The sequence below is a fragment of the Poecilia reticulata genome, chromosome 5 (genome assembly GCF_904066995.2).
Source record: "Poecilia reticulata chromosome 5, P_reticulata-male-v2, whole genome shotgun sequence".
In the NCBI taxonomy this organism is placed as follows: domain Eukaryota; kingdom Metazoa; phylum Chordata; class Actinopteri; order Cyprinodontiformes; family Poeciliidae; genus Poecilia; species Poecilia reticulata.
In genome coordinates this window covers 32,472,672-32,484,358 of record NC_088834.1, presented here as the reverse complement: position 1 = coordinate 32,484,358, position 11,687 = coordinate 32,472,672, and the positions used below count along the sequence as shown (strand labels likewise).

At 38.7% G+C, this 11,687-nt stretch overlaps 1 protein-coding gene across 1 annotated transcript; it reads right to left on the bottom strand.

Moving 5' to 3' along the window:
- Positions 1 to 3,353: 3,353 nt before the first annotated feature.
- g0s2 (G0/G1 switch 2) lies at positions 3,354 to 5,004 on the bottom strand. The gene is made up of 2 exons (XM_008410339.2): positions 4,902 to 5,004; positions 3,354 to 4,221 (listed from the first exon to the last, which is right to left on the bottom strand). The coding sequence occupies exon 2, from the start codon at positions 4,206 to 4,208 to the stop codon at positions 3,816 to 3,818; it is 393 nt and encodes a 130-aa protein (XP_008408561.1). The 5' UTR covers positions 4,209 to 4,221; positions 4,902 to 5,004; the 3' UTR covers positions 3,354 to 3,815.
- Between the last annotated feature and the right edge of the window lie 6,683 nt (positions 5,005 to 11,687).

The following is an 11,687-nucleotide window of genomic DNA, read 5'->3' as shown; positions in this document are numbered from 1 at the left end:
AGATTGCTCAGATGAGTCAGAGTGGGGCTTGGCAAAGAGTGTGTGTTAGCTCTGGTATCTAATAGCAACCTTTTCTAATCCTGTCTAATCCTTAAAAACAGAGGCAAGAAAATCCTTCTCATCAACCCAGTCATGTTAATTTGACTTTTTTTTTTCTTTTTTTTTCAAATGGTGCTCTAAGCTCTTACTAAAGTGCAGAGCTGAGCACTTTAGTAAGAGCAGGGGACAGGAGGGTTGTCATGGCAACCTTTCTGTAAAGGATTTAATTGGCAAAAAACAAAAAATATGTTAAACATTTTAACACAGAAAAGAAAATGTTATCCTTGATCATCCAATAAGTTGTTCTCTACTGAGTCAGAAATGATTCATCTTAAAACATGAACCTGCTCCAGGTAGTGTGTGTAAATGTTCTACTGTTGATGATCAACTCCTTTTTACTATAAAGCTTTTTACTCCGTGGCTTCATGCTTAGAGCTTTACATTGTTCCTTTGTTCTGCTGTGGCTGCTGGAAGCAAAACATCCTATACATGGAAAGGAATCTGCTAGGGCGCCACCTGCTGGATGTCACTCTGCTGCAAGCCCTCCAAAACATTTCAGTCCTTCAACAGGATAAACATGGATCATTTATGGCCCTAGATGGCACTCTCTCTTTGAGCTTTGTCTTGAAAGTCATAAATTAATTTAAAAAAAATAGAAAAACAACAATAATGTTTCACATTAATTCGTTGGCCCGGCCCTGAACGGGACCTGCTCCGTTTGCTGTAGAATCAAAGTGCAGAAACAGCTTTATGAGCTTCTCCTGCTTCATGTGCTCACTGTGTACAGACATAAAGTGTAAGTATGCAAATTTAGAGGAAATAAAATGAATGAACTGTATGTTATTTTTTTTCTATAAAGCAAAGAAAAAAGCAGCTTGTGGGAGTACAATTTAGGCAGCCACCAATGGATTTGGCCTGATTTCATCAAGTTTTTTTCTGAACTGTTGTAATCATTAAATTATTGTCATTGTCACTGATCTCTGTTGATTATATGTTAGGGCCATATATTTCAAATGGCCCTAACATTTGAAATATATCTCTCACATTGAGATATATACTGTATATCTCAGTCTTAATGTGTTAATTGCTTTAACAACGAAGTTTTGTGTTTGACTATTGTCACTGTTATTGTTCTTACTGGTCTTTATTTGTTTTAAAAAAAAAGGTCAATTACATTCAAAAATGAATGTCTGACTGCAAATAAACAGTATAGCTCTAGGTTACAACTCGAGAGTGGGACGTGAAGGTCGCAGTTAAAGCCTCTAGCACTGAACTGGTCTGCAGAAGGAAGGTGGACATCCAGAGAAAAAAAACAATCTTTTTTCCACCATTCATTCTGTATTTATGTGTATTTCATTGTTTCTGCTCTATCTCACCGCGCCATGCTTCTGGGCCTGTTGCTGATTCAGCTGTGACCCAACAAAGCTTGCTGTCAGCCAATCAGAACAGTGGAGTGTAGGGCAAACAATCAGCCCTGCAGTGTAGATGAGTCAAAGACAGCCATATTTCTTACTACTCAAACTGGGTTTAGACTGGAATTCACTAATGAGATATTTAGGGGGAAATGGCTAAAACAATGCTTTAACAGATATAAATCATTTACAGTGAAGTCCCATAAACTTCTAAATTTTAGCTGAGGACTATGTTTGTGTCTGTAAGTAAGAAAATCTGTCAGTACAGTATAAATCGGACCTTTTCATCAGATATTGACTTGAGGTAAGCTCCTATATTGCTAAAAAAAAATGCTAAGCTGCAGTATGGAACTTTATAAAAAATACATTTTTTGAAACCGTCAATCTGAAAAAAATGAGCTCCTCTGCTTTCCGCCAGTGCTAACTAGAATCAACCAGTCGGAGTCATGAGGAGGGTCTTAGCGCTGTCAATCACACTTTATATGGCGCTGCTCATACCCCTTTTTCATCTCTTCCTGCTCTCTGCTACGCTACAGCTAGCCATAGTCTGCTATGAATGCTGAGACCAGTAATAATGGCCACCAATGGTGAATAAACAGTTTTCCTGTAACCGCCATTTGCACATAGAGCAGAGGGTACATGATTGATTGACAGCGCTAAGACCCTCCTCCTGGCTCTGATTGGTTGTTTTCAATCATGAGTGGCGCGTTTCTTCAGACAGAAACAGTCACTCAGGGAGGAGGTGAAGGAAATCTTTTTTTCTTGTCTCATAACATACTGTCCCAACATGGTGACAATTTTGATAAACATAAAAATTGTTTATCAAAATTTTTATTTTTATCAACATAAACATAAAGATGTTGATAAAACATTTTTTGCATTTCTGATGAAAACATTTGCATCAGATATGCAGATCATATCTGATATTTGTATCTGATATTTAAACGTCTGCCTTCTGATTTTCTATGAAGCAACTTTGAATTGTTTTATGTATAAATTGTGCTTTATAAGAAATGTTGTTGGGCTCCGTCTCGTCTTACCTTGTAGTTAGACAATAACATGCCAGTAGTGCAATATGTTTTGATGTAAAAAAAAAAAAAGAAAAGTTCTTTATTTACTATTAACTGTGTTAAACATGTAGGTCACATGATCACTATTCTCTTCCTTCAGTTCTAGCCTGTCATGAATCATCGTTATTTGATTCAGATTTCTGTCTGCTGTGTGAACGATGGCTTTGGTTGGGTTCGTTTTGTCCCTTGAACTTACTCCAGTTCCCACTAGAGGTCACTAGAGGCTCCCTACGTCCTTCTGTAATTACTCTGTCCTCCTGCTGGTCTCAAAACCTGATCTCAATAAAATGCATCTTTAATGACGTGTCTGGAGTTGTGAATACAGATTATTTCTATAGATTCCTTGATATTTCTGCCTCCAAACGTTATTGTTGTTATGGTGTTTCGTAGGTGCATCTCAGACATTAAATGAAAGCGGCTGATGAACAGAACCGTGACGAACCCCACAATTCACTTTTGTTCACCCAGAATTATGATTATCAAATGGGACCATGTGGTGCCCATCTACTGAATAAGATCTGAACCAGATTAGCTCAGTCCCAAAATGAGACATGTTTTCAGCACAACACAGAGAAAGATGTAGAAAATAGGCCACTTATTTTAATTTGTGTAATTTTAAGTGACACAACGTCTCTGAGCCATCATGCAGGTAGCAATGTTGGGGATGAAAACAGGACAGTGTTGTTCTACCTCTGAACTGTTCTCAGATGTTGCCAACTTCTCAGATTTATTGACCTTGACCACATGGTTTATGACAACGAGCCGCTTTTCCTGCCTGACTGAGCAGAAACACAGCAGAGTGTTTGTAAAGACAAACCATGAGCAAATCAGATATGAATAAAATAAACTTTAATAGAATGTAACAAAATATAGCATTATTTACAGTTGGATAACATCTACAGCAAACTTCTTCCTTCTCCTCCCACAACCAGCTGCCAGTAGGTGGCACTGCAGAGTAAATTCCTCAGACTCACTCATGATGTTGTGGCTTACAGGTGCTGTTTAATAATCTCTCTCTCTCTCTCTCTCTCTCTCTCTCTCTCTCTCTCTCTCTCTCTCTCTCTCTCTCTGTCTCTCCCTATGACTTCAGAAACCTCTGACCGTTGCAGTGCCTGCCCATCATATTCTGACAGTCCGTCAAAGCCATGGCCATCAGCTGGCAGCGTGTGGTGGCGGTTCAGACACCATTACTCTGAAAAACTTCCGTCTTTTGTGCGAGTTGCACACCAAAAATGGTGTGGCAGTAGCAGTCTCCAATAAATATTTCCAGCCATCTTGCTTTACTGCAGTGGACTTAGGAAGCATGCAGGCGGTTGGCCAGGTTTCGCTGGCTGAGTCTATGGATCTTAGCCAGGGTCGGGTTCTTGGTGTTTGCTTGGCTCTCTGGAACAAGCTCCTCTTCCTCCTCCTCCTCCTCTTCTTCCTCCTCCTCCTCCTGTCCCCCGGCTTTCAGGGTGGCCTGAGCATCAGCTTCAACTTCTCTCTGGTCCGAGGTCAACATGAGGAGCATCTCTGCATCCAGCGGCTCACCTGAAGAGAAGGGGTGGCAGAGAGTCTCAACCAGCCCGATGGCCGTGCCCAGCACCGCCAGCACGGAGCCCAGCAGGTAAACCTTCAGCAGCTTCCGGTTGGCTCTCTGACGGAGCATCTCCTTTGCAAATGGAATCAACTCCTGCATGGTTTCCATTTCCGGCGGCTGCCTGTCAATGAAGACAGAAAAGATGATGCTATGGGGTAAAGACAAGTAAAGCCTAAAGGTTCCAAACATTCAGTGACCCATCTCCCTACAAGTAAATTTAAATAAATGTATATTTTGTATTAAATCGTCAAAAGTGGTGACACTTTATTTGAAGGGTGGGTGACGCTGTCCTAAACATGACATAACATCTGTCATGAACATGTAGGAGTCTTCATGAATGTTTACGACTGCTGTCATTAAGTGTCCTTCGGTAAATAATGACTCTTTTAATGCAAAATTGACACTGTAATGCAACTTTGTTAAAAAGTGTCCTTATTTACCAAATCAAATTTCATGAGGACACTCATAAATATTTATGAAGGCTCTCGTGTTCATGGCAGGTGTCATGTCAGTCTTATGCACATCCCTTCAAATAAAGTGTTACCTCAAAAGTTACATTAGCTGCTACTTTAAGTGTCCTGCTGCATGAAGTATTGTAGCTTTAAATTATGACCACTTCAATAGATTTAAACAGGAACTAGTGAGTCATGTTTTGAATGGCTACTACTAGAATTTTTAAATATTACATTTTCACTAAAACAAACTTGTGTTTACAGTCATTTAATGTCTTCTACCTCCAGGTTCAAACATTATTGATCATCTTAGAACAGAATCTTTGGGGGAGAAAAAAGACATACTTACTGTAAATGACGTTCTTGTTTTGCTGAGTCGCACGTTTATCCTGTTGGTGAGTTCCAGTCTGTGGAAACTCGTGGACTCTGTTCATTTATAACCCACATGTACTCTCCCTCCCCTCCTCTACAGCAGGGCCTGCTGAATATGCATGAGGTCAAACCTGGCTCTTAACCAGAACCTTTGACCCAGTTGGTAGCCAGCAATGTTCCAATCAACACAACCACCACACAGACAAAAAAGAGGATGGAGGTCCATCTTTAAAACATCGAGTTCATTTGTTACATGTAAACTAATTAAGTTTGTCAAACATACTTTATTTACATATGTTTAACGTGGCAACTTCCTTCCATCCATCCATCCATCCATCCATCCATCCATCCATCCATCCATCCATTTTCTTTTACACCCTTGTCCCTCAGTGGGGTCGGGAGGTGCTGGTGCCCATCTCCAGCTAACGTTCCGGGCGAGAGGCGTGGTCACCCTGGACAGGTCGCCAGTCTGTCGCAGGGCAACGTGGCAACTTAATAAGTTTAAAGTATTTACTTGGATACATTTTATTTGATTACTTGTAAGGAATTAACTCAGTATTTTTTTTCCCAAGTTGAATCACTTGTTTTCGGTTTTCAGTGCAAATAAAAAATAATAAAGCTTAGAATCAGTGTGTTTCAAACTATTATTTTAAGCAAAACATTACAGCGAATGCTTTAAACAAAAAATTCTATACAGCCAAGATTTAAACTCAGGATCTCTCCGGTTTGTTCAGTTTAAAAATACAAATTGTGCCCAATAAATGAAGTGGAATTCAGTGCTGAACCAAACTAACATTCATAAACGACTACAGCTTATACAAACTAAAATGTCACGTGGCACAATATAGACAGGGCACAGGATTTTCCAAATGGGCTTTGGTCAAGCTAACATGTTTGAACGAACATGTCCGAGCTAACATGTCTTAATATGTCCATGATACCATATCTGAGCTGCATGGGAGGTTTACCTGATCTCTACATGCACTCTGTCTGTGACTTTTGGCTGAGAACATGTAAACATCGGTCTGCATGCCTAGACTTTGGCATCCACATCGCTGCTCGGTGACCTCACAAATATTGATATAAACATTATTATTTAATAAGAAAAAAAAATAGTGAAGACAGTTGACTTACACAGTTAAATAGTAAAAAAGAAATACTGCAGCTGTGTCATTCTCTCGTGGACTAACAACAGATGAGGAAATGAGCAGAAATTCAATGGGATTTCTAAGACAGACCAACAAACAGTGACCCATACATGTCGTCCATGAGTTTTATGGGATCTTGTTGTTTGTATACAAACAGGAGATCAGGGCCTTTCCACCTGCTAAAGTCTGGATGGGAGTCCTCCACATGAACGTGCTCAGTCAGGGCAAAGGTTGTGTAAACCCTGTCGTCCTGCAGCCGTAAACCCAACAGTGTCTGTGAACTCTGCTCAGAGTGGCGCCGTACCAGAGCAGACAGGCACACTTTGCTAATATGAGCATGCCACACATAGCGCGCACACACACACACACACACACACACACACACACACACACACACACACACACACACACACACACACACACACTGGTGACTCATGTGAGACAAAGTAGGAAGTGGGGAAGTGTTTGTTCTGAATCACAGCCTTCACACTCACGACTCATGAGACCCTTTAATACCAGTTACCTTTGACATCTACGGGTCGCACCAACTGTTACTTCTTTAACTTTGTAGGAAAATTAATTTTCCAGGACTTTTTTTTTTTTTTTTTTTTTTTTTTAGATAAAGTAAACTGTTTCTTCTTTTCCTCATTTTTAGGCCAGAATGAAATATGTAGAAAAATTACAAGAAATGGTTTGGACAAGGCAGCCAAATGGAGCTGGTCATACTGGACAACTGATGAGAAAACAAACACAAATTGAAATCAATAGTTGATTTTGTTAATTGTTGAATTGATAAAAAAATTTGCCAGTGTTCTTTGCCGATGCGTCACCACTAAGGCAGATAAAAGGTTTGTAACACATAGCAACAGTGAGTGTTCATGGTTTCCTGTCATCGGTCAACAACGTCTGAGGGAAAATATGATATAGATTTATTATTTTTCTCATTATCTGACATTTACTCATATTAAACATTTCAGGTCAGTTTGGATTATTATTATTATTGTTATTATTATTATAGGATTATCTCTGTAAATAATTTGAGGAATTGCCAATCATGTTGTTGTAACCATCAGATAAATGAATTAGTTAAACCAACACCTTAATTTAATTTTGTCCTTGTGTTACATTATGGAAAAATGAAAAAGAATCAGCCAAGATTTCAGGAAGATTTTTGGACCTCCAGATGGGATGGTGCTACCTATGAGAGTTCCTTTTTTTTTTTTTTTCTTGACCTGCTATTCCAAGTTTAGGCTAAAAACTGCTATTTTGGCTTAAATTTAGTTTTTTCCCGTCTTACTGTCTCTAAGGAACAAGCTGGTCTGTCTGGCCACTTCACCGAGAAAGCCTGATTGTTAGAACACATTTAAAGATGGCCGACTTTCAAGAATCCGAGAGGACATTTTCCAAGTTTCACATCCCAGTGCACTCAAAACTTGTAAACACTGTTAGAAAGAGAGGCGGGATATCTTCATGAAGCAAGAGATGAAGTTCAGTTGTCTTGTTGGCTTCCAGTAAAACTATTAGACTTCCCACATTCTGTTGACCTTTTATTGTCGGATAAATAAAAGCTTTCCAGGAAAAAGTGGGAAATGGTTTATAGGTCAGTTTGGCTGGAAGCTGCTTGGAGTCGGGCCTTTGTGAGCAGAGAATGTTCGACCGTAAGTCTGTGGCTGATGCTGAGCACGTGAGTCAGCACAGTCTTACTCCACACGTCACTCAGCAACAAGCAACAAGAGGCTTTGCTAGAACCTCCACAATGTTTTTATTCATGCTAAAATCAGCTTCTTCCTTCCATCCGAAGAGATTGCACACATGGCAAGCTATCATCTCATACGTCACTGGGAAACTCCTTCGGTTTTTGTAATCAATGCATGAAACAAACACTAATAATGCAAAATAGGAAAGGTGTATTGCTTGACAAAAAATTTTCAAATACATTGCTTTTTTTTTAAATTAATTTTGAACTTCTGAATCTGTGAAGGAGATCTGTGCAAAAACTAAAACCAACACTGCAAAATTATATTAGTAAAAATTATATCGTTTTAATTCCAATGTGCAAATAATCTGTAGTGAAAATGTCTTTTGTTTTCTGTGTTGGGTGTCATTCAAAACATATTTTGTCCTCTACTTTCAGGTTTTGGCAGTTTATCCATGTCACAATGTGAAAATCTTGAAACATTGTGTTTCCTGTTGCTGAATTTTGGCCTGCTCCTCCCGCAGATCTGCTTCAGCTGAGACAGATTTATAAGGTCTGTTGCGAAAGACACTCTTAGTTCTTTCCAGAACTGATCAGCACCAGGTCTGAGCTGTCTGGGACAATCACAGATGTAGATTTATTTATTTTTTTAATTATTATTTGTTTTGTTTATTGGCATTTGTTTGTCTGTTTTGGAGCAAATTGTCTTAGATTTTATGCCACAAGAAAAATAAACCATGGAACCGACGAGACGTATAAAAAAACCTTTTCCAGAAGAGTTGAGACCGGAAACATTGATCAGACATTATATTTTAACTTATGGTTTAAAAGTTGAATATTACTCAGTTTTATTATGTGTGTATAAGCAGTACTTTAACTTCACATGCTTTTCCCAGAACCTTGTGCCTGGTACTGTTCCCAGGACAGCTGTGGTGTAGGACTTGTGAGAAAACTGTTCACTTTGTATTCCGTTTAACCTGTAATCTGTAGCTCACGTTTTACTATTTTACCATAATATACAAGTAGTTATTGATATCTACCCATCAATGTAATATACTTCATGGCAAATAAATAGAATACAGCAGCTTTAGGTCAATACATATTTTCACCTGCACGAAAAGCTTTTACATATAAATATCAATTATTTCACATATTCCATTGTTACGTTGGTATTTGCTTGAATACAGTTTTTCTCGGTGCGTTTTGTCACATCACAGTTAACTTGCACAGCAGCTGGTGCATTTCTCAAAACAATCTGTTCGAACCCCAAAACCTTTCTGACAACCTGCGGTCCGTGTGTGACCTGGTTGAGATGAATTGTTCATCCTTCGAAAGCGAGCACTAATGTTTATGAAAGTGTCATCGTCACCAAGTTCTGACATCATTACATATGAACAGGATAGTCAAAAGGCTTTGTTTTCATCACCACAGAGCAACCTGAAGCTGTTGTCCAAAACAAAATGTCGTTTCTTCGCATGCATCCATTGTCTATAAGTTTAGTACTCTGCCCCACAACAGTAAAAAAATATTGGTAACCCTTTATTTGAAGGCGTGTGCAGAAGACTGTCATGATACTGTAATAAATGTAACTTAACATTCATGAAGGAGTCTTCATGAATGTTTAGTGTTGTTATCATGAAGAGTCCCTTGGTAAATAATGATACTTTTAATGCAAAGTTCTATTAAAATTTGCATTAAAAGTCCATTAAAAGTGCCATTACTTACCGTATGACACTTAATGACAACAGTCGTAAATATTCATGAACTCTTTCATGTTCCTGACAGGTGTTATGTCATGTTTATTACAGCATCATGTCAGTCTTATGCACACCTTTTCAAATAAATGTAACATAACATTCATGAAGGAGTCTTCATGAATGTTTGGTGCTGTTATCACCAAACATGTAACTGAAGTTTCTGGCTGATGCGATTAGAAAGCTGGCTGGACCTTTGCTAGCTTTCGCCTTCGGCATGCTGAGGTGAGGGAATGTTCAGAAGTCTATCCAGTATGTTTATAAGAATCCTTCATATCTGGCCAATTCTGAGCAGGATTTGTGTGAATTCTGCAGAAGCAGCATATCCTCTTGATATTTATTGCAAATTTTTTGACACTCATTCTGTGGGATTTTTGACAACAGCCACCAAATCAGAATAATATTTTTTAAAGTATTCTTACTTTACAGTATTTTTTTTCACTATTTCTTAGAACATTTACACAGTGGCCTGTTTTACAGTTCACCTCAAAATTATTGTCACCTTACACATGTTCTTCATCTTCTTAGCTGCACTCCCTTTAAATGAGGTGTTGCTAGGTGTTTATTGTGTCTTAACCACTGTAGCGAGAGTTTATTTGGATTATTTGGTTTATTTGGATTGGAGTTGCAGGCGTTTAAGCGGGGTTACATAAGGAAGGCTCGGCTTGGTGGAAGCAGAAAGGAAAATCTGGTGATTCAAAAATTTCAGTAATTCAAAAACGGCTACAGGTCCGCTTTACTGTAACTGTTCAGAGATGAAGAACCAGACCGCAGCTAGGAAATGAATCAGAGCCAGTGTAGACTGACTGAAGGCATGCCGGCTCCTGTCTGAAGGTGTGTGTTTGTCTGTGTGTTTTAGCATTTCTCACCTTGGTAGCCCCATGAATATGGGGAAGATTAGAAGAAGTGCTGCTTTGGGGGGTATGGTTGAGGTTTATGACTAAGGTATGGATTGAGTTTAGGTTGGGATTAGTAAAACATGTACTACTAAGGGTTAGGCTATAGAAATAAATGAACAATGAATAGAAGTCAATGTAAAATCCTTATGAAGATAGAAAAACACTGTGCGTGCGTGCGTGCGTGTGTGTGTGCGTGCGTGCGTGCGTGCGTGTGTGTGTGTGTGTGTTGAGTCAGACGTCACACCCTGTACTTTGCGTTAGTCAGTGTGTCTGCAGAGGGTAGAAAAGCTGTGTGTGTTACTCCAGCCCTGGAGCTACGTTTTTTCTTTCCCCAGGTGTTGATCATCAGCGTTAACACACAACCTGACAGCCCGACTGGATGAGGAAACATCGCCTGCAGCGTCACTAACATGTCTGTGGAACGGTGATTCGTTTTCACTAACCTTTGTCCTATCATGACAAAGTAAATCGGACTAAACAGTGTTTTGTCACATTTTGTACTGTGACGGAATGTCACAGTACAATTGCAGCATTTGTTTTGTTATATTGTTATTTAATATATATATATATATATATATATATATATATATATATATATATATATATATATATATATATATATATATATATATCAAATTCATCAAAGCAACTAAAAACATTGCAGATCGATTTTCTGACACAATCTGGTTGTGATCACTGGATGTTGTTCAGGCATGCTGGCCATGAAAGAAATTTTTATTTTTCCACTGAGCACAAAAGAATCCCAGACATTCTTTCTCTACCTTTTCTGCTGAATTCTGATAATATGAAGTATTAGGTGTAAATAGATGCATCAGAGCAAAAAGTTTGATCTAAAACCAACATCTATATTGGCCTATCTGCTCTCAGCAATACTTTTTGGAGATATAACCTACAGTAACTAAGCGTCAAGCAGATTTCATTCACTTTAAGTTCAGTACAGATATTACTGACTGTTGCTTACGTGACAGCTGTCTGGGTAGACGCTTGTTTACATTTGAAAATAAGTCAGTAGAACCTTATCTAAAAGAATCTTTACAAGTGTTTGGATTTTTTGTGCAAAAAAACAAATCCCAAAAAGTTGTGGATCAGTGTGAAAGTTAAGAAGTTTAGATTTCAAGATAAATCCCTGAAGCAATGTCTCATTAGAAGCTAATCAACAAATACATCGAAGGGAATGTTTAGTGTTTGTTCTTTCCGCAGGTATGTTGGGCGAGGTCCTTATTGCTCACAGTTGCTAGCAGTGAT